This window comes from Symphalangus syndactylus, chromosome 24, assembly GCF_028878055.3.
Source record: "Symphalangus syndactylus isolate Jambi chromosome 24, NHGRI_mSymSyn1-v2.1_pri, whole genome shotgun sequence".
Lineage (NCBI taxonomy): Eukaryota > Metazoa > Chordata > Mammalia > Primates > Hylobatidae > Symphalangus > Symphalangus syndactylus.
Window position 1 is genome coordinate 22,547,422 of NC_072446.2, and position 27,927 is coordinate 22,575,348.

The window sequence follows — 27,927 nt, forward strand, 5'->3', positions numbered from 1 at the left end:
GGTGGAGATTGCAGTGAGCCAAGATTGCGCCATTGCACTCCAGCCTGGGCGACAGAAGGAGACTCCATCTTGAGAAGAAAAAAAAAGAAAAAGAAAAAGCATTTTGGGCTGCTAATCATGTGCCAGGCTTATTCTTTCTCTGTTCATATGAGATACATATAATGGGCCGGGCGTGGTGGCTCACACCTGTAATCCCAGCACTTTGGGAGGCTGAGGCAGGAGGATTGCTTGAGCTCAGGAGTTTGAGACCAGCCTGGGCAATGTGGCAAGACCCCGTCTCTACAAAAAAATCATCATCATAATAATACAAAAATTAGTCAGGCATGGTGGCATGAACCTGTAGTCCCAGCTACTAAGGAGGCTGAGATGGGAGGGTCACTTGAGCCCGAGAGGTCAAGGTTGCAGTGAGCCGAGATCTCACCATTGCACTCCATCCTGCGTGACAGAGCAAGACCCTGTCTCAAAAAAAAAAAAAAAAAAAAAGAGAGAAAAATATACATACCATGTATATTTTAGGGATTGTATAATCATGTATAATTGCAAAGTTTTCAGAACACACCAGGACTCCAGGTAACATATACAATCCACTTGTGCTGGGCATGTAGATCGTTGATGCTGTTTGCTCTACTGAAACGTGCTGGGTAAAATGTGTGTGTTAATGTGCTTTTTATTTTGCTATTGGGTCAAAGGTTGAGCACATTTTGGTGACCTGCAAAGTGAAGCTGGAGAAGGCAAGGACTCATCCGGGGTCACGAAGTGAGGCATTGGTGGCATTTGTACCTGCAAGCAGAAGATTGACAGCCTTGGGAAATCCCCCTGCCCAGCGCTGGGTCTTTCCCTGGGGTAAAGATGGGTTTCTCTGAGGGATCCCCGTCCTGAGGGCCCCCATGAGTGACACATGGGTTTCATTTCTCCTTGCTGCTACCTTTTCAGCCCCATTAAAGCTTTTATTTCAGGCCATAGCTCCAGCTAAATAGAATTGAGTTTGGTGCCCTGGGTCCCCTAGCCTGAGGACCTTTCAGGTTGTACCCAGAGAGGAAGTGTGCACGGCAAGTGTCCCGGCTCCTCCAGGTCTGGGCTGCCCAGCCCTGGCACTCAGGATTCCAGGGGATGACACAGGATGCCGGACCCTGGGATCTGCAGGCCAGCTCAGGTCCCCAGCCTTTGGTGAGAGATGCAGAGTGCCTGAAACTGTAGGATTATCCTCTAGATGAACTTGGAAAGCTTCACTACTCTCCCTTTCTTCATATCCGTAAAATGGGCACAGTTACAGCCACTGTTTACTGAAGCTTACTCTTCCAGGCCCGAGGGCAAGCAATTTACAAGTTTTTTTTTTTCTTTTTTTTCTTTCTTTCTTTCTTTTTTTTTTTTTGAGACGGAGTTTCTGTCTTGTTGCCCAGGCTGGATTGCAAATGGCACGATCTCAGCTCACCGCAACCTCCACCTCCTGGGTTCAAGCGATTCTCCTGCCTCAGCCTCCCGAACAGCTGAGATTACAGGCATGTGCCACCACACCCAGCTAATTTTGTATTTTTAGTAGAGACAGGGTTTCTCCATGTTGGTCAGGCTGATCTCCAACTCCTGACCTCAGGTAATCCGCCCACCTTGGCCTCCCAAAGTGCTGGGATTACAGGCGTGAGCCACCGTGCTGGCCAATTTATAAGGATTTACTCACTGAATCTGTACAACAACCCCAGGAAGGAGGGGCTGCTTGTCAGATAAGAAAACGGACACTCACAGAGGTTGGACAACTTGCTCTCGGTCACACAGCAGGTAGGCAATGGAGCAGAGACTGAACCCAGGAAGTTTGACTCTAGAGCCCCTAACCTCTATGGGACCTTCTCTTCTACCCATATTGCCTCAGGCTGTTGTGATGATTAAATTAAATAATCTGTGCAAAACAGGTAGTGAACTGGAGTGAAGTGTTTCTGTTACCATCATCGTCATTATTATTTGCCTAAGTGTTTGCTCTTTGCCTCCCTGGGTCCTTATTTCCCTCACTTGGTGAACAATCCTGTCCCGGCATCATCCTTGTCTCCTCCCTCGGTCTGCTCATCCATGCGTCGCCAAGCAGCACCCCTGCCTCATCTGCCACCATCATGGGGCCGTGGCCACCTCCTCAACTGCTCTTCCTGCTGCCAGACCTGCTCCCATCACAGTGGCCCCAGTGATCTTTCCAAAGAGTAAACCCACTCAGTCCCCTCCCTGCCAGCCCCTCCCATGGCTCCCCAGTGCCCTCAGGATAAATCTGTAGTTCCCCCATCCGAGGCCCGCATGGCCTGCCCCTGATGCAAGCCGACCTATCCCTCTGCGGCTGTCACCCAACCCTGGGGTGTCTGCTCATGCAGTGACCTCTGCAATCAGGGCTTGGTGGAGCTTGACCTAGGGCTCTCTCTCTCTTCCTGGAGCCATAGAGGCAAAATCCTACTCACCTCCCAAGTCTCCTTCTAAGGGTCCCCTCCTCCAGGCCACCTTCCTGACCCTCCTGCAGGGTTTGGTGAGTGAATAATAAAAAGTTCCTGGATCTGCTTAAGGCTACAGTGTGCTGTGATTGCACCACTGCACTTCCACCTGGGCGACGGCGTGAGACCCCCCCCCCCACCCCCACCTCCAAATAGATAAATAGATAAGTGCAGCTGGATTCATTCCAGGCCCTGAGAAAGACTTGCCAAGCCTTTGGTTGTAGCCACTGGTACACCTGGGGTTGAATTGTAGACCCCAGAGATATGTTCAAGTCAATTCCCAGGACTTGGGAATGTGAGCTTATCTGGAAATAGGATCTTTGTGGATGCAATCAACTAAAGATTAGATCATCCTGGATTAGGGTGGCCCCTACATCCAGTGACTGGTGTCTTAAGAGAAAGAGAGACGGCTGACCAGGCACGGTGGCTCACGCCTGTAATCCCAGCACTTTGGGAGGCTGAGGTGGGCAGATCACCTGAGGTCAGGAGTTCAAGACCAGCCTGGCCAACATGGTGAAACCCTCTCTCTACTAAAAATACAAAAATTAGGCCGGGCGCGGTGACTCAGGCTTGTAATCCCAGCACTTTGGGAGGCCGAGGCGGGCGGATCACGAGGTCAGGAGATCGAGACCACGGTGAAACCCCGTCTCTACTAAAAATACAAAAAATTAGCCGGGCGTGGTGGCGGGCGCCTGTAGTCCCAGCTACTCGGAGCGGCTGAGGCAGGAGAATGGCGTGAACCCGGGAGGCGGAGCTTGCAGTGAGCCGAGATCGTGCCACTGCACTCCAGCCTGGGCGACAGACAGAGTGAGACCCCGTCTCAAAAAAAAAAAAAAAAAAAAAACAAAAATTAGCCAGGCGTGGTGGCGCACGCCTGTAATCCCAGCTGCTCTGTAGGCTGAGGCAGGAGAATTGCTTGAAGTAGGAGGCGGAGGTTGCAGTGAGCAGCCTGGGCGAGAGAGTGAGACTCCATCTCAAACAAAAAAAAAAGAAAGAGAAACAGAGACACAGAGGCCGGGCACGGTGGCTCATGCCTGTAATCCCAGCACTTTGGGAGGCCGAGGCGGGTGGATCACGAGGTCAGGAGATCGAGACCATCCTGGCTAATATGGTGAAACCCCGTCTCTACCAAAAATACAAAAAATTAGCCGGGCGAGGTGGCGGGCGCCTGTAGTCCAAGCTACGCAGGAGGCTGAGGCAGGAGAATGGCATGAACCCCGGGGGGCGGAGCCTGCAGTGAGCCGAGATCGCGCCACCGCACTCTAGCCTGGGCGACAGCGAGACTCCGTCTCAAAAAAAAAAAAAAAAAAAAAAAAAAAAAAAGAAACAGAGACACAGAGAAGAGGCAAGGAAGGAGTCTACCCTAGAGTCTGTGGAGGAAACAGCCCTGTGGATGCCTTGATATCCTGCTTCTGGCCTCTGGGACCATGAAGGAATAAACTTCTGCTGTTCCCACCAAGTTCATGGGAATTTGGTGGGAGCAGCCCTCAGAAACTAATATATCGCCCAACTGTGGGTTTCCCAGCAGAAGGAAGTCTAGCCAAGCAAAATCAAAAACAAAAATTCAAAATGAGCCAGGCGCAGTGGCTCATGCCTGTAATCCCAGCACTTTGGAAGGCTGAGGTGGGCGGATCACTTGAGGCCAGGAGTTCGAGACCAGCCTGGCCAGCATGGTGAAACCCCGTCTCTACTAAAAATACAAAAAAAATTATCTGGGCTTGGTGACACACACCTGTAATCCCACCTACTTGGGAGGCTGAGACATGAGAATCATTTGGAGCCAGGAGGCAGAGGTGGCATTAAGCTGAGATGGAGCCACTGCACTCCAGCCTGGGTGACAGTGAGACTCTGCCTCAAAAAAAAAAAAAAAAAAAAAAAATGCTGGGCGCAGTGGCTCACGCCTGTAATCCCAGCACTTTGGGAGGCTGAGGCAGGTGGATTACCTGAGGTCAGGAGTTCGAGGTCACCCTGGCCAACATGGTGAAACCCCATCTCTACTAAAATGACAACAACAACAACAACAAAAGGCATGGTGGCAGGCGCCTGTAATCCCAGCTACTTGGGAGGCTGAGGCAGAATTGCTTGAACCTGGTAGACAGAGGTTGCAGTGAGCTGAGATCACACTACTGCACTCCAGCCTAGGCAACAGAGGGAGACTTCATCTCAAAAAAAAAAAAAAAGAAGAATGGTGACCACACAGTGTTTCTGAGAGGCACACAACTCATTCTCATCCTTCAGCAATGTTTCCCTGAGCATATGCCTCCCGCATGTGAAAGGGACTCCAGGCATCACTGCACAGTGAACGAAGCAGACAAAATTTCCACCTGCATGGAGCTGACATTCTGGTGGGGGAAGACAGTCAACAGAGAAACTCTGAACAGGGAAATGAGTGTTTTGTCAGATGGAGAAAATAACAACAGGGAAAGGGGTTGGAATGAAAGGGGGAGGGATGGGAGGTGAGTGGCCATGTGGCTCTCTGGGGTATGTTCCTGGCAGAGGGAGTGGCAGTGCAAAGGCCCTGAGGGGGCAGGGAGCCTGGTGTGGCTGGAAGGAGTGAGGGGGGCGGGGAAAGGGATGAGGCAGAGGTGGTGGAGGACCTTGTGGAACCAGGTAAGTGAGATGGAGCCATGTATGCATGGAAATATATTTGCTCTTTTTTTTTTTTTTGCTGGGTGCAGTGGCTCACACCTACAATCCCAGCACTTTGTGAGGCCGAGGCAGGTGGATCACCTGAGGTCAGGAGTTCAAGACCAGCCTGGCCAACATGGTGAAACCCCATCTCTACTAAAAATACAAAAATTAGTGGGGCATGGTGGTGGGCGCCTGTAATCCCAGCTACTTGGAGGCTGAGGCAGGAGAATCACTTGAACCCAGGAGGCAGAGGTTGCAGTGAGCTGAGATCACGCCACTGCACTCCAGCCTGGGCAACAGAGCGAGGCTCTGTCTCAAAAAAAAAAAAAAAAAGAGAGAGAAAGAAAAGAAATATAGTTGCTCATTTTTTTAACTGACAAAGGTGTACACCAAGATCTCCATGGCGTCATGCTGGGGACAGTAAAGGCATAAGGATAGAGAGTGTTGATCACATGCCACTTGAGCTTCACATGTCACCTTCTCACTCTTTTAAAGGAGGGAATACATTCCTGTAACATTTATGAAACCAACAATTTGGGCCAAGTGTAGTGGCTCATGACTGTAATCCCAGCACTTTGGGAAGCTGAGGTGGGAGGATAGCTTGAGGCCGGGAGTTCAAGACCAGCCTGGGCAACATGACGAAACTACATCTCTGCAAAAAACACAAAAATTAGGCGGGTATGATGGCATGTGTGTTTAGTCCCAGCTACTCAGGAGGCTGAGCTGGGAGGATCTCTTGAGCCCAGGAGGTTGATCCTGCAGTGAGCAGAGATTAAGCCACTGCACTCTAGCCTGGGTGACAGAATGACACTCTGTCTCAAAAAAAAAAAAAAAAAAAGAAAAAGAAAGAAAAGAAAAAAGGAAAAAATAAACAATTTGAAAGCAAAGAAGAACAAGGACAGTCCTGATATCTGTCTACCAGGAGACCCTCATCCCAGCTCAGAGGATACCCATAAGTAGCCAATAGGTCAGTAATGCAGCCCAGATGTGCCCAGAGATGGCCTTGGCCCCAGACCTGCCTGCCTTGACACTTGCATGGAGACTGGCTTTATAGCCAGTTTATTTCCTGGACTCGTTTTAAAGAAAGTCCCCGGGGAATATCTAATGGCCTGGCCAGATCCTGCTGCTCCCAGCCCTATTTCTCCCAACCCCACAGCTCTAAGCCGCTGCCCCGACAGAGGGGAAGTCCTGCAGGAGAAAGCCAGCCAGTAAAGTAGAAGGAATGATGAGGTTAGAAAATCACCATTTGGTAACTACCATGGTAAAATGTAATTGATTTAGGCAAAAAGAACCTGAAAGGGATGAAACTTGTGGATGGAAGTTTGAGGCATCATAGGATCACATGGTCCTTTCCGTATCCTGTGAGGAGATACTAGGAGGCATCACATGGTCTCCAAGTATCTCTTCACAAGATAGAGACTGAGTGCAAAGGGAAAAAGAGGAACTTCAGCAAGGAGGGACCTGGCGGGCCCCACTTTAACCAAGCAGTCAAAGTTGATGTCAGTCTGGGATGAGCTGACCTCATGTGCTTCATGACACCTTGCACCAAACAAGACACACGCTGCCTCTGTGGTTCTGCCCAAAGTGCATATCCCAAATGTAATTATGAGGAAGCATCAGGAAAAAAACTGGAGGGCATTCAACAAAACAGCTGGCTTGTACTCTTCAAAAAACTTCGATGTTGTGAAAGACAAAGAAAGGGTGAAGGGCTGCCTTGGGGAAAAAAAGAGATTAAGTGAGCGGTGGCTCACGCCTCTAATCCCAGCACTTTGGGAGGCCGAGGCGGGTGGATCACCCAAGGTTGGGAGTTCGAGACCAGCCTGACCAACATGGAGAAACCCCGTCTCTACTAAAAATACAAAATTAGCCGGGCGTGGTGGCACATGCCTGTAATCCGAGCTACTCAGGAGGCTGAGGCAGGAGAATCGCTTGAACCCAGGAGGTGGACGGTGTGGTGAGCTGAGATCATGCCATTGCACTCCAGCCTGGGCAACAAGAGCGAAACTCAAAAAAAAAAAAAAAAAAAAAGTCAGTACAAGTAGCTGGGCACGTCTGTAATCCCAGCACTTTGGGAGGCTGTGGCAGGCAGATTGCTTGAACCCACAAGAGTTCGAGACCAGCCTGGGCAACAGAGTGAGACCTTGTCTCTGTCAGAAAAAAAATTTTAAATAAATAAATAAAAGAGTCAGTACAAGTGAATGCAATGTGTGATCCTTGCATTGCACCCTGGTCATTCCCCCGCAGCTACACCCCCCAAAATGCTGTGAAAGACATCATTGGGACACCTGCAGAAATGTGATCATGACTATGGATTACAGAGTAGCATTGCACCAATGTTAAATTTCCTAATTTTGATCATGAAACTATGGGAGAATGTCCTTATCCTTAGGACACATAGCTTAAATATTTAGCAGTAAAGGGGCATTGTGTCTATAACTTACTCTCATATGGTTCAGGCCAGGCGCCATGGCTCACACCTGCAATCCCAGCACTTTGGGAGGCTGAGGTGGGCAGATCACTTGAGACCATAAGTTCGAGACCAGCCTGGCCAATATGGTGAACCCCCTTCTCTACTAAAAATACAAAAATTAGCCAAGCATGGTGGCACATGCCTGTAATTCCAGCCACTGGGGAGGCTGAGGCACAAGAATCGCTTGAACCCAGGAGGCAGAGGTTGCAGTGAGCCGGGACGTGCCATTGCATTCCAGCCTGGGTGACACAGCGAGACTCCATCTGAAAAAAAAAAAAAAAATTCAAATGGTTCAGAACTAAATAATGTGTGTGTGTGTGTCTAGGGAGAGAGGGAAGATGTATCCATGATAAAATGTTAATGTATTGAAGAATCTGAATGTACGATTCCAGTTTACTGTTTCTAGCAATTTCTGTCAGGCTGCAATTATTTCAAAGTAAAACGTCTTAAAAATCTTTAAAAAATGGCTCCCTTCCTCCCTCCCTCCAGTCCTTATCCACCCCAATCCTACCTCCTGCAACCCACTAGGGAACCACTTTTGTTAATATATTGTCCTAACTTCCAGAGTCTCCGTATGCAAATACAAACAAGAATGAATCACGTGTTGATGATTTTCATCCCTCTTCCTCCCACAGAAGGGAGCACATCTGCCGGTGATTTCTTTTTCACTTAGTGATTTGGGGTTTGCTCTGGATCAAAATATAGAGGCTTTCCCTATTCTTTTTTCAGCTTCATAGTATCTACCCCCACTAGATCCAACATCCCCTTGGTGGTTCGCTCCACCAAGCCCAGTTTTTTTTTTTTTGAGACGGAGTCTCACTCTGTAGCCCAGGCTGGAGTACAGCGGCATGATCTCGGCTTACTGCAACCTCTGCCTCCCGAGTTCAAGCGATTCTCGCGCTCAGCCTCTCAAGTAGTTGGGATTACAGGCATATGACACCACACCCAGCTAATTTTTGTATTTTTAGTAGAGACGGGATTTCACCATGTTGGCCAGGCTGGTCTCGAACTCCTGGCCTCAAGTGATCTGCCCCACCTTGGCCTCCCAAAGTGCTGGGATTACAGGCGTGAGCCACCTCGCCTGGCCAATTTTTAAATTTTTTTGTAGAGACAATGTCTCGCTGTGTTGTCCAGGCTGGCCTTGGACTCCTGGGCTCCAGCGATCCTCACACTTCAGCCTCCAAATAGCTAGGACTACACAGATGTGAACCGCCATGCCCAGCTTCCCCAGATAATAATTCTAAATAACTCTTACTCACTAGGGCTCAGGTGTGCTGGGCCATGGGCTGGGTGGCCACAACTGCCACAGGTTTCTTAAATACAGGATTCATCTCCAAGGCCATCAACACCCTGAGCCAGGCCACCATCCTCCCTCCCTTCCCTCCCTCCTCCCTCCCTTCCCTCCCTCCTCCCTCCCCTCTGGCCCTTTTTTTGTTTTGTTTTTTTGAGACAAGGTCTCATTCTGTGACCCAGGCTGGAGTGCAGTGGCGAGATCTCAGCTCCCGACCTCAAGCGATTCTCCTGCCTCAGCTTCCCAAGTAGCTGGGACTACAGGCATATGCCCCACCACATCCGGCTAATTTTTTATTTTAGTAGAGACGGGGTTTTGCCATGTTAGCCAGGCTGGTCTTGAATTCCTAGCCTCAGGTGATCTGCCTGTCTCGGCCTCCCAAATGAGCCATGGTGCCTGGTTCCCTCTGGCTTTCTTTTTTTTTTTTTTTTTTTTGAGACGGAGTCTCGCTCTGTCGCCCAGGCTGGAGTGCAGTGGCGCGATCTTGGCTCACTGCAAGCTCCGCCTCCCGGGTTCACGCCATTCTCCTGCCTCAGCCTCTCCGAGTAGCTGGGACTACAGGCGCCTGCCACCACGCCCGGCTAATTTTTTGTATTTTTAGTAGAGACGGGGTTTCACTGCGGTCTCGATCTCCTGACCTCGTGATCCGCCCGCCTCGGCCTCCCAAAGTGCTGGGATTACAAGCGTGAGCCACCGCGCCCGGCTCCCTCTGGCTTTCTCATGGTCTCCCTGCCTTTGTCTTTCTCCTCCTGGACCCCTGAGATCCATTCTCCCCAGCAGCCAGGGAGATCTTTGTAGGAAAGGTACAGCAGGCCTCAGCACTCTCCTGCTTTAGAGCTCCAGTGGCTGCCCTAGGGGCTTAGACAAAATTCCCACCTGCTTAGCACCACAAGCTCTGCAGAGCTGGGCCCACTCTCCTCTCCCACCCTGTCTTCCCAGTCCCTCCGCCATCCTGGTCTTTCTCATGGGGGCAGCACATTCCAGCAGGCTTGCTATTCCTTCCCCCAGATCCTTCCCTGCCGGCATCTTTCTCCTCCTTCAGGTCCGGGCTGGAATTCAGCTCTTCCAGGGCTCTCACCGCCTTGGCCTGGGGAGCCCCACCCCGTTGTTCTCTAGTGCCTGGCACTCTTTCATTCTGTCCTGGCACCATCGCTGTAGAAAAGCGGCTTGTTTATTTAATCACTTGTTTGTTTTCTCTCTCCCCGACCAGAACATACGTCCCATGAGTGCAGGGATGGTCTGTCTTGTTCACGGCTGTAACCCCAGGGCCTGGAACAGGGCCTGGCACACATGGTGCCCTCGAAACCCCTGAATGAATGAATGCCTCTGTACGGTCTCCGAGAGGAAGGCACTACTGTCACCCTGTTTTATAGAGGCAGAAACTGGGGCCCCCAGAGGAAGAGAGCCTTGCTCCAAGTGCCCTGAGAGTCAGGGGCGTGAGCCCAGCCTACCTAACTCCCAGGATGACCCGAGGGGCCGGGCTTGGTGACCTCAGGCAAACCCACCTCTGTGCCTCATTTTCCAGAGGCCCGACCCCCAGGGATCATGTGAAGTCACGAAATCATTCATTCAGCACCTACTGTGGGTGGATGGAGATGACCTAGAGGGACCCGCAGGGACCCAGGACACAGTAGGCCTCCAGCTCATGGATGCCCAACCCCCATCCCCCCAACTCCCTAACTTCCCTTCAGGGAGGCAGGCCACAATTTGGCGATTGTTAGAGAACGTTTTTTTTTTCCTTTTGGGAGGAAAGCTGCAAGTCATTAAGGGCTGCTCCCGGCCTGCGGGTCACCATTTCCTGTTTAGAAGAAAGAATCATCTCTCCTTTGGAACATGAAGCTCCCCCACCCCCAGCCTGACTCTGGGGCTCCGAAGCTCTGGGACGCCTCAGCTCCTCGCAGGAAACTGGCACCTCCAGCACCTTTTGTGTTCAAAAAGGACACTCATTTTCTCCTGGCCCCAGGAGGCCCCCAGTGGTGAGGTCACCACCATCGGCCGGCGGGGAATGAATTACCCTAGCCCAAGACGCAAGCTGACCGTCCCGCCGTCCTCAAGCAGGAAGCGGAGTGACCCCTACCCTTTGGCCTGGCTTCTCACCCTACTGGCTCCAGCCAGCCAATTTCCTTGCATCAAAGGCCATTTGGTACCCAGCAGCAAGACGGAGGTGTGGGACTGACAAGGAGGCCCGAGGGGGCCTAGAGCCCTTGGAAACAGGAAGGACATCCTCTGTCTCCTTGGTCGCATTCCACTCACATCTGGGGGAAGCGGACAATCCCACCCCAAAAGACCTGCAGTCCTGGGGCAGAGCTTTGCAGCCTGCCTAGTTGATAAGACCCAGGAAGCCAGCTTTGCACCCCGTGGGCCAGATCAGCTTCAAAATTCAAGAATGAGAAAGTAAAGAGCCACAGTGTATAAGTGAAGAGCTCGTATGGATGCCGCTGGCTCAAACACCAGCAGACAGGACACCCAGGCCAAGGGGAAAACGCAGTCTCCTAAGGTCCCTGACAGTGACACCCAGGACTCCAAAGCCCTATGATGTTTCCAAGGACAAGATTTAAGGCTGTGTCAGAAATATCTAAGCTTCAGGAATTCCTGTCCCCTCCTGCCTTACCAAAGACCTTTCAAAATACCCACTCCTCTATGACACCAAAGACTTTTTAATATATAAATTAACTGCTTTATTGAATATCAATAAACTGTACATATAACTATACAAAACGTTTCCTTGATACAAAATGTTTGAAATATAAATACCAGTGTACCTTTAAAAATGTAAACATCTTCCTCCCAGGCCCACCTGTTGGGCCCCCAAAATAGTTCTGGGAGACACATCGGTCAGACCAGAGCACCCCACTTGGGCCCCCGACAAGTGACAGCCATTACTCACAGTCCCTTTTCAGACATTGTTAAATTGCCCGGGAAACAGGTGCCACCCCGCCAAACGGGAGGCTGAAATAGCTGCCTGTGCTCGGGGCATCTCAGACTCTAGTCTACCACCGCCTCCGCAGGCCCAGGGGCTGCACCTGGGGGTGGATTATTGCATAGTTAGTCACACCTCGTGGAGAGTGGCCTGAGGGTTCCTTGTGGAGGGGTGTGTGTGAGGGGAGTGGGGTCCCCTGAGTGGGGTGGGAGCTTCCCAATGAGTCTGTCAGCCTTTGTCCTGTAGCTCAAAGCAGCTGTATCCAAACAGCTCTGGATACAAAAACCCACGCAGACAGGCCAGCTCAGGAATCCCCCGGGGCTGGGGGCCAGCTGCCCTCCCTCCACAGAAATGGCCTCGGGAAGGCCTCTTCCAGAGCCCAGGGAGAGGACACAGAACCAGAAAATGGTCTTCATCAAAGTCCTGTGGGGCTGATGCAGCCAGAAGTGGGGCACTCAGGAGGGAATTCCATGGCAGTGAGAAGGATGTGGGGTCCTTCCTGCTGGAGCTGGGGAAGGCTGTCAGGCAGGGGGCAGGTATGGAGAAGAAGAGGGAGCCTCGAGGGTCAGCGGGGACATCCTGAGCAGCCGGACTCTTGGTGCTTGTGGAGCAAGGACATTCGGGAGAAGGTCCGAGCACACGCCTGGCACTGGTACTTCTTGACATCCGAGTGGGTCTGGAGGTGGGCCCGCAGGTTGGAGCGGTCAGCGAAGGCACGGCTGCAGTGGGGACAGGAGAAGGGCTTCTCGCCTGGGAAGAGAACGCCAGAAAGGCAGAGTGAGCTGTGGGACAATGGCTGGCAGTGATGGGAATCCCTCCCCGCATACCCCAAACCCTGAAAGAATCCCACGATCCCAGGAAAGCCAGGCCTCAGTCAAACAGACAGTCAGGGTCCAAAGGCCGTGAATTGACGGAGCTCTGCTGCTTCCCACTGTGCAACTCTGGGCAAGTTGTCTGGCTTCTCTGAGCCTCCATTTTCCCACCTGTAAAATGGGGCTATTCACCCCCAACTCATAGGGGTTGGTAAGTGACAGAAGACAGGGTACAGTACTCATCCACATCCCGCAGGGACGTGCGAAGTGGTCAACAATGACTGAACACCTTTACTGATTCGTCCTACTGTCACTTGATCCTACTGTGGTCCTCATTTCAGAGACAGTGAAACTGAGGCCCAGAAGTAGCATGTTCAGGGTCCCCTGGCAGGACCCCAAAGCCTCTCATTTCACCCACTGTCCTTACTGCCTTCAGTCAAGGGAGGATGTGACTGGTGTCCTTACGATCAGTCCTGGAGTCATTCCTTGATTTACTTTGTTGGGGGCCAAAGCCAGAGTCAGCCTTAAGAGGCTTCCCCACCCCCACCTCCAAGCTGGTTAGGCCACTCCTGGGGCCCGGCCAGCAGCCTGCTTTCTTCACCACCCCACCTCCTGTGCTGTAATCCCAAATCTCCTTGTCTGTTCTCCAATCAGGCTGAGTCCCATAAGGGCAGGGGCCTCCTTTGAGTCCATTCTAAGCCCCAGCCCAGGGCCTGGGCCCCTTTCTACCACCCAAGAGGCCACAGAAACCTGTGCCCCTGACACACCATCTGCCTGGCCAAGGCTTTGTTGGGAAAAGCACACGGAACCGGGTGCCCAGTAAGTCCTCAACAAGCCCTTAGACAATAAATAAGTCTGTTTCAAAAATTAAAAAGGCCTCAGAGGAGTCTGCCCCCTCACTCATGCCTTGTAACAATCCCTGCTCCAACCAAAAAGCTATAGTTCCAAAAACACCAATAATGTTGATTTGTTTTTTTCTGGGGGATGCAGCATTTTCCAAATAAAAGGTCGTAACAGTAACTCATTAAACAAAAATCTATTGAGGCTGGGTGTGGTGGCTCACGCTTGTAATCCCATCACTCTGGGAGGCCGAGTGAGGCGGGATTGCTTGAAGCCAGGAGCTTGAGACAAGCGTAGGTGATAAAGCAAGACCCTGTCTATAATTTTTTTTTAATCTATTGAGCTCCTACTATGTGCTAGACACTATTCTATAATACTGAATAGTCTTTTTTAAAAACATGCAATTCTCCAATCCCCTCACGCCCAGTCTGATGTGCCCGCAAGGCCAGGGCCCACCCATGAAATCCCAGCGCTGGATGGAATTTAAGAGCTGAGAGTGAATTCTTTCCATCACCTCCTGGGTGCCTAGGGTGCCACACTGAGCTACCAGGGTAGGAGGGAGTCCAGAGGATGGCTCCAATGGGACCTATGAATTCAATAGGGACTTATGGAGCGCCTGAAAGCTGGACTCAGTCTCATGGGGCAGAAATGGAAACTCGCCACTCCAAAGGGTGGGGGACATAGAGGATTGGGGGAGGGGTGCCTGAGCACTACTGCACTCTGCCATTACTCAGCAGCCTCCGCACACCACGCCTGAGGGGTTTGTTGACTGCATTCTAAGTCTTCATGTGAATGAGAAGGGTAAGTTCACCCTTGTGAACTAAGGGCTGACTCTGGAGATCTGGAAAAGGGGCTGGAGTCCATTTGTAAGACCGGAGTTATGACGGCACCTCCCTTCCCTTCCCAGGGCTGTTGGTGAAGTCCTGAGCACTACACCTCCTGCACAGTAGGTGCTCAAAGTGTGATGAGACCTGAACCCCAACAAAAGGGGAAGGAGACAGTCTAGGACATGATGGGCTGGGGGCAGGGGCTGTGTGCACACGCAGGAGGCACAGACCCCCACTCCTCGGATCCCTCGGCCCCCAGACGCCTTCATGGTACTCCTGGCAAGTGTGAAATCGGCACCAGGCCGGCGGGGACAAAGGGTGCCGAGGGGGGCACTGTACATGCGATACCCCCGGATTAAAGGGGCCTGTCACGCAGTGGGCCAGCAGCTGTGACTGGAACAGGTGCTGGGCACCGCTGCCCCATGCACCTGCTCCACCCCTCCCAGCCCCCACCCACTGGGCCCACCATTAAGGCACACAATGGGAGTCAATGAGGACCGCAATGATACATTTCAAGGGGATTTCTGTGTCTCAGCCATGACTTTACATTAAAATAATGTCCGGATGGGAGGCGAGAGAGGCGGGCAGGACGGCAGCACCCTGAGGGGTTCAACTCTCCCAAAATAGAGCCCTGTGAGCTGGGCAGGAGGCCAGGCAGTTGGACCTTTACATGTTAAAATCAGGGCTACTGGTGCACGAAGGAAGAGAAATGGGTAGTCTTAGTCGAATAAGATGCCAATAAAGCCCGCGAAATGCCAGTCCTCCCGGACACCTCACTGGCCCTCACCACTCAGAGGTCAGGCGCCGGGCCAGGAAATGGCAGAACCTGGCCAGCTTGAACCCCGTGGAATCTTCTCCCTCAACTGTCACTCTCCAAAGAGCAGCTCCAGGCACAGTGGCTGCCACCGTTCAAGTTCTTTTTTTTTTTTTTTTTTTTTTGAGACGGAGTCTTGCTCTGTTACCCAGGCTGGAGTGCAGTGGCGCGATCTCGGCTCACTGCAAGCTCCTCCTCCCGGGTTCACGCCATTCTCCTGCCTCAGCCTATCCGAGTAGCTGGGACTACAGGTGCCCGCCACCACGCCCGGCTAATTTTTTTTTTGTATTTTTGGTAGAGACGGGGTTTCACCGTGGTCTCGATCTCCTGACCTCGTGATCCGCCTGCCTCGGCCTCCCAAAGTGCTGGGATTACAAGCGTGAGCCACCGCGCCCGGCCCTGCCACCGTTCAAGTTCTAAAAAGCTCTATCTTTTCTCCATGTCCAGAAAGTTTTCTACACATTTAGTAAATTTTCGAAAGATGTGATTTGTTTTCTGCCCCAAAGATGCCGTTTCCTGGTCTGTGTGCTAGGATTGAGTGGGGGTGGGGAAGCCGACCTGTGAACCACTCGGGTATAATAAATTACTATAAAGTGATTAGCCACCTTTACAGCCACTCTCTAAAACATAGGCTATCATAGTTCAACCCTGCGGCTCAGAGAGGTTAAGTTGCTTGCCCAAAGTCACACAGCAGGGAAGCAGAGCAAATGTCAAGGAACCATTTTTTGTGAGTTTAGCAGGTACCCGGCACTTTGCCAGGTGCTTCCCATATGCATTCCCGCATTTAGCCTGTACAGAAACCCCACAAGCTGTTCTCATGCCCATTTGAAAGAGAAAATGAGGCTCACAGAAGAGAAACATCAGCCTAAGCTTTGAGAAAGTTCTCAAAGAAGGATTCAGAGCCAGGTGGGGGGTCTGACAACATCCTGTCTGGCTAGGGAGGGGGCGGACCCGGGAGAGGGTGGGGCCGGGAGGGCCCCTTCACACCTGGCCCCCACAGCAAGGTGTTGGTTGCACCTTTCCCATATCCAGCTCCAATCCATTTGGCTGAGAAACAGGCTGCAGGGGATTGGGAAGGTGTCTGCTTTGCCCATCCCCTTAGCTGATGAAGAACGCTTCTGCCAAACGTTTCCAGAGAGCCAGGCCCCGGAACTTGAGCTAGAAGTTAGAAGACTCGGGGCCTCAGTGTCCACAACTTTGGGAACGAGAACAGCAAGCCCGGATTCACAAAAGCTGCCAGAGAGAGCAACGGTGGGGGGCGCCTGGAGAGGCACTTACCAGTGTGGGTCCGGACATGGCCTTGTAGCAGCCAGGGCCTAGAGAAGGCCTTCCCGCAGGTTCCGCAGACGCAGGGCAGCGTGTGGCTTCGGATGTGCATCTTGAGGGCACCCAGGCTGAGGTATTCCTTGTTGCAGTATTTGCAGTTGAAGGCCTTTCGAGACTGGAGATCCTTGGCCTCAGAGAGCTGGGCCAGCTGCTTGGGCACTTGGCCCAAGCCTGGAAAGGCAGCATAGGCCTCGGCCTCCAAGGAAGAGGCTGAAGTAGAAGAGAAGGACGAAGGAGCCGGGGAGGGTGGGCTGGGGGGCTGGGAGCCTTTCCCACTGTCCTCATCTGACAGGGAGGTCAGCTCTGCCGCCCTGGGACTCTCCTGGGGCCGAAGGGAGGCCCAGGCAATTGGCTGGGCTTGGGGCGCCAGGACAGAGTCCCAGATGAGCATTGGCAGCGAGGCGGTGGGGTTGAGGATCTCCGGAGGTGGGATGGCTGCCAGCAGGTGGGCCTGGTCGTAGGGCTGCTGGAAGGTAAACTCTGAGGGAGAAAAAGCAGAGTCAGGCGTTAATTAAATCATTCACTCAATCAACAAACATGAGCCCACCGCTGGCCAGCGGCTGAGTGGAGCTGATTCTCAATACATAATTAGATCAAAAAAATTATCCACAGGACAGAGCAAGTTCCTGTCCTCCTCACCCAGGTCACCCAATCTGAGTCTCTCACACGTAGGACCCCAGTTGAAGGGGGTCATTTCCAGATCTCCCTCTCCTAAGTCCCAAATCCCCAGCCTGACGCCAGAACCCCATCACCCCAGTCCCGGAGCCACCACCCTGCCCCAATCCCCCTCCTCACACACATCTAGTCTCCCCACCCCTCCCCTCAACCCTCTGGACTCCGGACTCTCCCCAGCAGCGTCCAGAGGGCCCTCCTGACACAGGCCTCCTCTCCTTCCCCTCTCGCGGAGCTCCTCCGCCTCTCGCAGGCTACAAAGGCCCCCCAAGCGCAACACCCCTGCACTCTACACGGCACTCCCCCAACCACCCAGACAGATCCCCAGGACTGGGGACCCACCTGCGCGGTCTCCCGAGCCCGAGCCCGCAATGCTCCACAAAACATCCTGTGACTCGATCCTGGCTCAGGCAGGCCGCCTCCCTCAGATGCCCCCCACGCAGCCTTCGCCTGTCTCCCCCAAACCTCCTGGAGCCCAGCACCCCTCAAACGCACCTGGATTAGAGTCCTGCAGCTTGCTGTAGTTAGGCTTCCGATTGGGGTCGGAGGGCTTCCTGACGAGGAAAGAGCGCGGCATGGTGGCCGAGGCACTGGGGTCGCCGAGTAGCGCAGTAGTAGCGCAGAAAAACCACTCGCTAGGCCGTGCCGCGGCGCAATAAGTGCAGCAGCGCCGCCAACTCCCTTAAATACTCCAGGGGGGTGGGAGGGGAGGGGCCTTATCTGCCACGCCCCTTTGTCACCTCCGCGCCAATCGGAGGCTCGTCTCCGCCGAAGGCCACTCCCCGAGCAGGTGCGCCGGGGGCTGGCCGGGCTCGCGCCGCGTGGCGCTGGGAGCCCGGGCGGGGACTCCTTCGAGGCGGGGTTCGCTGGCGCAGCGCGGGTCGTCCCCCGTGCTGGGGCTGTCCGGGGCGGGACGTCGAGCGAAGCGAGGCCCCTGCGAGGTGGGGACCCCGGCAGGACGCCGCGCGCCCACCCGCTCAGCGCCCCGTGGTCGGAGCGCTTCTGACGCCCCCTGGCGCTGCGCGCCGGCCGGGACACCTGACCTTCCGACGCCCGCCCCCGCCTCGGGCTTGGGAGGGGGCGGAAATTTCCTCCGCCCAGCTGGCGCCTGGAGAGCGTGGCTTTGACCAGGGAAATGCACATTGCTGGGGAGGAAGCGAGGAAACGGACACCGCACGTGGCTCTTGGCGGCGCGAAATGCCACGGCCTTTTTGCAAAGCAGCCTGGCCCAGCTAGCGAAGAGCGCCCGTTCCTTCCCTTATCCAGTGTTTACGGAGCGCCCAGCACGTGTGGGGCACTGTACCTGGGGCCAGGGCACAGCCCCGGACAGGACACTCAGGGCCTCTCCCGAAGGGTAACTCCTGGTCCAGTGAGGGAGACAGACGAAGTAAACAGACAATTACAATGCAAAGGGAAGTGTGCTTTGGTGGGGGAGAGACGGGACGCGGCGACCGTTAAGAGGCGGGTCACCTGACAGGGGGTCGGGGTGACTTCCCAGAGGAAGTGAAGAATTATCAAGGGAAAAGGCCCGAGGGAAGAAGTGGCAACTGCTTCAGAGTAAACTCCTAGAGAGCAGCTTCCAGGGATGGGGTGGGGTGGGCATGCCCGGAGTGGTCAGATGTGCTGGGCCCCAGGGCCTCGTAGGAGTTTGGACTTTGCCCCAAGGGCACTGGGGAGCCACCGAAGGATTTTCAGCTGAGGAGGGACCTGGTTAGAGTTTCGTTGAAAAAGATCCCTGTAGGCTGGCGGGAGAAGGAAGGGATGGGCCGGGCGTGTCTCCTCACCCCGTGAAGATCCTCGATCTTGTGTCTAAAGGCTCTAACACAGCTCCACAGGAGCCCTGACTGAGTGCATGTGGGGTGGGCCCAAGTGAGGGGCAGCTGCACCCCCACCCCAGCTTCCCCGGGAGGCGTACCGGGCCCGGGGGGTGGCGCTGAAATAAACCTCACAGGTCTCACCGTTCTTGTTTCCACCTGTGAAGGAAGACGATAAAAACCTATAAGCACCCCACACCAACCCCACCAACAACCTGAAGGGCAGAACTATTGTCTGTTTAGTCACTTGGTGCCGGCTGTAACAGCCGTGAACAAAATCGTCCTCCCCTGGTTCTAGCTGGAGAGTGGGGAGTAGGGTGGGAGACAGAGGCAGTAAGCAGCAGTCATTAGGCGGAATACTCCCCGTCCCGTGTCAATTTAGCTCCAATCAGGATCCTCTGCTTGAAGCCAGAGTGAGGCCAGATCACCCCTCCTCTGCTCAAACCCTCCTATGCGCCTGTCGCAGAGTAAAAGCCAAAGTCCTCTCCTCGGCCAACTCGGCCCCGCTGCCCTGACCCCGGCTGACCTTGGCTTGAGCCTCTCTCCCTCCCCCATGCACAAGGATCCCGCCCCCAGCCTTCCTTCTGTTCCTCCAACATCCCAGACCTTTCCCACCTTGGCACCTGTCGCTCTTCCTCCTCTCCCCTACGTCTTTTGCTCCTAGATCTTCACGCTGGCTTCCTTTCATTCTTTATTTCAGCAACAACTTCACCAACTGCTTAGCCTCGTTTAGTAAAGAGAGAAATGGCAAATTCAAGCCACAGTGAGCTGCCATTTCACACCCATCAGAAGGACAAGGAAAAATTTGGTCACTATTAAGAGTTGATGAGGAGGTGAGAGCTGGCGAGAGGGTCGGTGGGCATAGTCACTTTGGAAAAGTTTGGCATCAGCCAGCAACAGGTGACTCCTCTCCCTGTCTGTCCTCAAGCCAACTGCATCCTAGGGGCTGCAGTTGACAAGTCTGCCCTCAAACCAACTGCATCCCAGGGGTTCTCAGCTCTGGCAGCACATTAGATCCTCATAGGGAAGGATTAAAACACCTAAGCCTCGGCCTGCCCCACCCCCACCCACATCTTGATTTAATTAGTCTGGGTGGGGCCTCTGGCATCAGCATTTTAAAAAACTCCCCTGGGGATTATAATGAGCAACCAAGCAAGGTAAAGAACTGTTGTCCAGCCCAAACCCCAAAAAAACAAAAAAGGATATTCATTGCACCCTCATTCCTAATAGCAAAAAAAGCAAAAACAAAAACAAAACTGGATACAACACAAATGTTTATAAACAGTAGACTGGATTAATGAACCCTGGTGCAATCCTGTAATAGAATACTATACAGCAATAAAAATGAACTACAACTCCATGCAGCAACAGGGATAAATCTCAAAACACAACGTTGAGCAGAGGTCACAAACAAATGCACAGTTATTTGGATTTATACGAGGTTCTGAAGCAGGCAAATGAAACGCTATATTATTTAGTAATGTTTGTGGGGGTTGTAGAATTAGAAAGAAAAGCAAAGAAGTGTTTTTTTGTTTTGTTTTTGAGACAGGGTCTTGCTCTGTCACCCAGGCTGGAGTGCAGTGGCACGATCACGGCTCACTGCAGCCTGGAACTCCTGAGCTCAGCCTGCCAAAGTGCTGGGATTACAGGGGTGAGCCACTATGCTGGCTGCAAGGAGATGTTTGATATAAAATTCTGAAGAGTGGCTGGTGAGGAGGGGAGGCAAGAACAGGCTGCACATGAAGCTTCTAGAATTTTGGTAATGATCTGTTTCCTAGTCAGGGAGGGATCTTTATTGTTAGTCTTTTTTTTTTTTTTTTTTGAGACGGAGTCTCGCTCTGTCGCCCAGGCTGGAGTGCAGTGGCGCAATCTCGGCTCACTGCAAGCTCCGCCTCCCGGGTTCACGCCATTCTCCTGCCTCAGCCTCCCGAGTAGCTGGGACTACAGGCGCCCGCCAACATGCCCGGCTAATTTTTTGTATTTTTGGTAGAGACGGGGTTTCACCGTGTTAGCCAGGATGGTCTCGATCTCCTGACCTCGTGATCCGCCCGCCTCGGCCTCCCAAAGTGCTGGGATTACAGGCTTGAGCCACCGCGCCCGGCCTTATTGTTAGTCTTTCTACTGTACATAGACTATTTATTTTACCATATCTTCATGACATTGTAGTGTACAGAGACAATTTAAACACTTTTAGGTATGAATAATATATTTAACACAAAAAATGTAAGTCACTTCCTCAGGGGAGCCTTCCCTGATCACCCTAGCCAAAGTAGGACCCACCCTTGCCCCAGCACCCACCTTCTTTTTTCTTTTTTTCCCCCTTTTTTCACTGAGATGCGCTACCATGCCTGGCTAATTTATTTTTTGTAGAGATGGGGTCCCGCTATGTTGCCCAGGCTAGTCTCAAACTCTGCGGCTCAACTGATCCTCCCACCTTAGCCTCCCAACTTGGTGGGATTACAGGAGTGAGCCACCGCGCCCAGCCCAGCTTTCTCTTTCATTGCCTTATTCTGTTTTCTTCAAAGCACGTAACGGGGGCTCAATCAAGTACTTGTAGGCAGCCACTGCCTGGGCCTCCCGCTTTCCACTTTCCTTCAGCGGTCGGGCACCTGCGCGGGGCATGGGGGTGGGAGGCAACGCAGAGGCGAGGGGCCTTGTTCAGATCGGATCGAATTGTCCCCGCTGCCCCCTCCAGGCCCGCCCTGGCCCCACTCCCTCCTCCTGCAGGCGTCGGAGACCATGAGGTGAGAGGAGGCTTCGGGCCAGGCCTCTCGGCCGCAGACCAGCTCCCTTTGTAGAAGGCGAGGTGACACTTTTGATACTGTGGGGTCAGGTCCTCCCGGAAATGGGCGACATCTGCGGCCTAGGTGGCCTCGGACCTGGCAGGGCCAGGCCCTCCCCAGCTCCCCGCACGAGGGGTCCCGCCCCAGGCCTGGGGCGCGGTCCTCTGGCGCCCTCTGCTGGCCAAGGCGCCTCCCTGCAATCGTCGCGGGGTGCATGGGGCACGCGCCTCTCAGGGAGGTGAAGGCTGGTATAACTGTCGGGAGGGCAATCTGGGAATACCTAGTGTGCCCACGAAAGGCTTCTGGAAAGAAGGTACATCTGAATAGACGCCTGCATTTTTCTGCAGGTGCCAATCTCCCACTAGAAGTAAAACCAGTAGCTAAATAATGTGATTTACAGTTACCCAACTAAAAGAAGAGTCTCCCTCCATTCCAGATCTCCTTTTCCCTCCCCAAAGCAATCTTTTTTTTTTTTTAAACCAGTGTCTTGTATGACCTTCCAGGGATGGCCTATGTATATATTAATATGTGCATGGGCAGTGCGTGGTGGCTCACACCTGTAATCCCAGCGCTTTGGGAGGTCAAGGTGGGAGGATCACTTGAGCCCAGAAGTTTGAGACAAGCCCGGGCAATATAGCAAGACCCTGTCTCAAACAAAACAAAACAAAACAAAACAAAAAATAGGCAGGTTACGTGCCTGTCGTCCTAGCTACTCGGGAGGCTGAGGTGGGAGGATCACTTGAGCCTGGGAGGTAGAGGTGTCCATGAGCCAAGATCACACCACTGCACTCCAGCTTGGGCAACAGAGTGAGATCCTGTCTTTAAATATATATATATATTTAGGTTAGATTGCAATTTATTGGCTACTACAAATAATGTGGCAATTTCAATGAATGCCCTCTACACACATCTTTGCACTCCAGATCAAATGGTATGTTATATAAAATGTTGATACATTTGTCCGAATGTCATCCAAAAAGATTAAACTGAATTATACTCCCACTAGCAGGGAGTTGAGGGCCCCTTATCAAAAGTTGCCCAACACAGAGTATTGTCTTTTTGTTTTTATTTTTTGAGACAGGTTCTTGCTATGTTGCCCAGGCTGGAGTGCAGTGGCATGATCATAACCCACTGCAGCTTCCATCTCCTGGGCTCAAGTGATTCTCCTACCTCAGCCTCCTGAGCAGCTAGGACTACAGGCCTACAGGCATGAGCCACCACACCTGACCCTATTTTTTATTTTTTGAGACAGTCTCACTCTGTCACCCAGGCTGGAGTGCCATGGCACAATCCCTGCTCACTGCAACCACCGCCTCCCAGGCTCAAGTGATCCTCCCACCTCAGCCTCCAGAGTAGCTGGGAATACAGGTGCGAGGCATCACATCCGACTAATTGTCTTTTTTTTTTTTTTTTTTTTTTTTGTAGAGCTGAGGTTTTGCCATGTTGTCTAGGCTGGTCTCAAACTCCTTAGCTTAAGTGATTCACCTGCCTCAGCCTCCCAAAGTACCGGGATTACAGTCATGAGCCACCTTGCTGGCCTTTAACTTTTTTATCTTTGCCTGTCTGATAAGGGAAAATGGGATCTCCTGTTGTCATTTGCATTTCACATGACTAGGGTGGAGCTTTTTTTTTTTTTTTTTTGCGACAGAGTTTCACTGTTGTTGCCCAGGCCGGAGTGCAATGGTGTGATCTCGGCTCACCACAACCTCCGCCTCCCAGGTTCAAGCGATTCTCCTGCCTCACCCTCGCATGTAGCTGGGATTACAGGCATGTGCCACCACGCCCGCCTAATTATGTATTTTTAGTAGAGATGAGGTTTCTCCATGTTGGTCAGGCTGGTCTCGAACTCCCAACCTCAGGTGATCCACCCGCCTCAGCCTCCCAAAGTGCTGGGATTACAGGCATGAGCCACCATGCTCAGCTGTGAGCCACCGCGCCCGGCAGGGTGGAGCGTTTTTTACATACACCAAAGCCATTTCTGTTTCTCTGTGTTCTGAACTATTGCTTCATGTCCTTTGGTCGCCAAATTGATGAACTTAATTTCTTTCCTTTTTTAAAATCCTGCATGTCCTTCCAGTAAATGAACTTCTTAATTTCTAAGAGCTCTTTGTTTATTAGGCTGTTGGCTGCTGTTGATTAGATCATTATCAGTGAATGAATTGATTAGGAGTTGGAAAGTTAATCTTGACCAGGAGAAAGACATTGTCTACAGAAAGTTGAATAAATGAGGCAATGCTGTACTACCATCCTCATCCTGGATTTAACCTCTTCCAATGCCTCACACTTGCCTAAAAACAAACAGTGATTCAGCCGTGGGCCTTATCCAACAAGCCCTCTGTGAAGTCACCCTTTCAGAATACAAATTGCTTCTAAGGGAAGTTTCTGGGTCAAGGTCTAAGTCTGTTGGGCATGACCCACAGGTGGAGGCTCCAAGATAAGCTATACAAACCTTTTAAAAATTTTATTTATTTTTTATAATTTTAAAAATTAGAGATGGGGGTCTCGCTATGTTGCCCGGGCTAGTCTCAAACTCCTGGGCTCAAGCGAAACTCCCACCTAATCCTCCCAAAGTACTAGTATTACAGCTAGCCTTTTCATTCCTATTTACTGAGCACCTGCTGGGCGCCAGGCTCGATGTAGGAGGCTCACCTCAGGGATGTCCCTATAGCATCCCAAAGTTGTATTCTAGGCTCCTGCACACAGGCCGAAGCCATGTGGGGACCAATGAATGCATTACCCATCTGCCCTGAAAAGAAAGAAAAAGCTCTGGATGTAATGAGATCATATCAAGATATTAAGTGCTAAAAAGCAAGGTGCAATCTGGGCTCAGTGGCTCACGCCTGTAATCCCAGCACTTTGGGAGGATGAGGCAAGTGGATCACCTGAGGTCAGGCATTCAAGACCAGCCTGGCCAACATGGCAAAACCCCGTCACTACTAAAAATAGAAAAAATTACCTGGGCACGGTGGTGTGTGCCTGTAATCCCAGCTACTTGGGAGGCTGAGGCAGAATGGCTTGAACCTGTGAGGTGGAGGTTGCAGAGATTGCGCCACTGCACTCCAGCCTGGGCAACAGAGCATGACTTTGTCTAAAAAAAAAAAAAAAAAAAGCAAGGTGCGAAACACCATTATACAGATATTTCTTAGGACATATAAACAATCTCTGGAGAGAGGGTAATGTGCCTGTCTCTGAGGAGTAGCTGGTAGCTGTCAGCAGGGGTGGAAGGAAGATTCTTTAATAAATATCTTTGATTTTATTTTTGATTTTATTTTATTTTATCTTGATTTTATTTTTTATCATTTACAAGTATTATCAGCATTATTATTATTATTATTTTTTAGAGACTGGGTCTCGCTATGTTGCCCAGGCTGGTCTTGAACTCCTAGGCTCAAGCAGTCCTCCCTCCTCGGCCTCCCAAAGTATTGGAATTTGGGTGTGAGCCATGAATCTGGACAACTGGATTAATTTTTAATAGGGTAGGAAAAGTCGTCCATGAGGCTGGGCGCGGTGGCTCACGCCTGTAATCCCAGCACTTTGGGAGGCCAAGGCGGGCAGATCATGAGGTCAGGAAGTCAAGACCATCCTGGCTAACATGGTGAAACCCCGTCTCTACTAAAAATACAAAAAATTAGCCGGGTGTGGTGGTGGGCGCCTATAGTCCCAGCTACACGGGAGGCTGAGGCAGGAGAATGGCGTGAACCCAATAGGCAGAGCTGGCAGTGAGCCAAGATCACCCCACTGCACTCCAGCCTGGGGGACAGAGCAAGACTCCATCTCAAAAAAAAAAAAAAAAAAAAAAAAAAAAAAAAAAAGTCATCCATGATAGAGGAACTGTTGAGTGTAAAACAGGCCCATCAATGGAATCTTTTACAACTGTTAAAATGTTCATGCCCGGCTGGGCGTGGTGGCTCACGCCTGTAATCCCTGCACTTTGGGAGGCCAAGGTGGATGGATCACCTGAAGTCGGGAGTTCGAGACCAGCCTGACCAACATGGAGAAACCTCGTCTCTACTAGAAATACAAAATTAGCTGGGCATGGTGGCACATGCCTGTAATCCCAGCTACTTGGGAGGCTGAGGTGGGAGGATCCCTTGAGCCCAGGAGGTGAAGAGTGCAGTTAACTATGATCATGCCACTGCACTCCAGCCTGGGTGACACAGCAAGACTCCACAGCTTTTTCTTTCTCTTTTTAATTAAAAATATGCACTGCTTTATGAATTTGTTTGTCATCCTTGCATAGGGGCCATGCTAATGTTCTGTGTATCATTCCAATTTTAGTGTATGTGCTGCTGAAGCAAGCACAGGACTTCATCTCTTAAAAAAAATCAGATGGGCCGGGTGCGGTGGCTCACGCCTGTAATCCCAGCACTTTGGGAGGCCGAGGCGGGTGGATCACAAGGTCAAGAGATCAAGACCATCCTGGCTAACATGGTGAAACCCCGTCTCTACTAAAAATACAAAAAAATTAGCCAGGCGTGGTGGCCAGCGCCTGTAGTCCCAGCTACTCAGGAGGCTGAGGCAGGAGACTGGCATGAACCCGGAGGCGGAGCTTTCAGTGAGCTGAGATCACGCCACTGCACTCCAGGCTGGGCAACAGAGCAAGACTCTGTCTCAAAAAAAAAAAAAAAAAATCAGATGAATAGCATATGTAATAGGCTGCCTTTTGTGCAGAAGTAAATAAGATAATATCTGTCTCTGAGAGATCCAAGAAGCTGGCTGCTTCAGAGGACAGGAGCAGGGCAGGGTAGAAAGATGTCTTCTTTTACTACAAGCCCTTTTTTTTTTTTTTTTGAGATGGAGTCTGGCTCTGTTGCCCAGGCTGGAGTACAGTGGCTTGATCTCGGCTCACTGCAACTTCCACCTCCCCGGGTTCAAGTGATTCTCCTGCGTCAGTCTCCTGAGGAGCTGGGATTACAGACACATGCCACCGCACCCAACTAATTTTTGTATTTTTTCTAGAAATGGGTTTTTGCCGTGTTGGCCAGGGTGGTCTTGAACTCCTGACCTCAGGTGATCTGCCTGCCTTGGCCTCCCAAAGTGCTGGGATTACAGGCATGAGCCACCGCACCTGGCCTCTAGGAGCCTTTTTGGTTTTTTGTTTGTTTGTTTGTTTTTGTTTTAAAAAATTCATCCTTTCCAGGGAAGCAGAAGGTAGACCATCCTGCTTCACTGCTGCTTGCACTCTGCTGGGTTTTGATCCTTCTTTGGGTCATAGTCTGGATCATTTTCCTTGTTTTTTGTTTTTGAGATGGAGTCTCTCCCCATCACCCAGGCTGGACTGCAGTGGTGCAATCTTGGCTCACTGCAACCTCTGCCTCCTGGGTTCAAGCAATTCTCCTACCTCAGCCTCCCCGAGTAGCTGGGACTACAAGTGCGCACCACCACGCTCAGCTAATTTTTTTTTTTTAATTTTTAGTAGATACAAGGTTTCACCATATTGGCCAGGCTGGTCTTGAACTCTTGACCTCAGGTGATCCACCTGCCTCAGCCTCCCAAAGTGCTGGAATTACAGGCGTGAGCCACTGCGCCCGGCCTAGAAGCCTTTTTTAAGGAATATGAATGTTTTGTTTCAGATATATGTGTCACCATTTCAAATAAACTTTTCATGAAAAAAAACCCAGCCCCAAAAAATGAGGCAGATACTGACAGCCTCTGAGACTCTTCTTCCTCTGTCCAATAGAGTAATATGTCTGGTGACCAACCAGCCCAGTTTGCCTGGCACTGAGGGTGTTCTGGGGCAATCCTGGACAAAGTGGGATGAGGTGGTCACCTTGGAAAAAAGAAAGTTGTGGAAGCCTTCGAGGGTGGACATGTGGGTGCTGAGCTGGGCCCTGAAGCCAGGCCTCTCTGCACCTGCCCAAGTCCGATCACACACCTGCCAGAGCCCAGCTCTACACCTGGGAGATCGATGCCTCTGGAGCTCAAGGACTGAGATAGGCCATTGGGATGTCGCTATAGTGCAAAACGCACCTTCCCCAGTGAGTCTCCAGGCACTTGTAGGGGCTCAGGGGCTCATACACGCATACTTGCTCTCATACTCTTCTCTCAGACTGTCTCGGGCCTTGGCCCCTTACCCATCAGACTGCACTGATAGAGCCCTACTCTCTCCATCTTCCTCGCAGAAGGCTGAACCTGCCTCCAGGAAAGCCCCAGGGTCTCCTGGCTCCCCTACCTGCACCTACCTTGCATACTTGTAGAGCTTTGTGCATCTTTGACCCACAGCAGGTGAGAGGTATTGGCAAGAAGGGGAAAATGAGAGCAAACT

At 51.9% G+C, this 27,927-nt stretch overlaps 1 protein-coding gene and 1 non-coding gene across 2 annotated transcripts; both read right to left on the bottom strand.

Moving 5' to 3' along the window:
- Nucleotides 1-11,508: 11,508 nt before the first annotated feature.
- On the bottom strand, nucleotides 11,509-19,825 carry SNAI1 (snail family transcriptional repressor 1). The gene is made up of 4 exons (XM_055266105.2): nucleotides 19,495-19,825; nucleotides 17,561-19,038; nucleotides 16,346-16,873; nucleotides 11,509-12,524 (listed from the first exon to the last, which is right to left on the bottom strand). Exons 2-4 carry the CDS (start codon nucleotides 17,640-17,642, stop codon nucleotides 12,340-12,342), a joined length of 795 nt encoding a protein of 264 aa, XP_055122080.1. The 5' UTR covers nucleotides 17,643-19,038; nucleotides 19,495-19,825; the 3' UTR covers nucleotides 11,509-12,339.
- A 6,032-nt stretch (nucleotides 19,826-25,857) lies between these two features.
- Nucleotides 25,858-25,964, bottom strand: LOC129474982 (U6 spliceosomal RNA). The gene has a single exon (XR_008654721.1). It is a non-coding gene; the product is annotated as a U6 spliceosomal RNA (small nuclear RNA).
- Nucleotides 25,965-27,927: the final 1,963 nt, after the last annotated feature.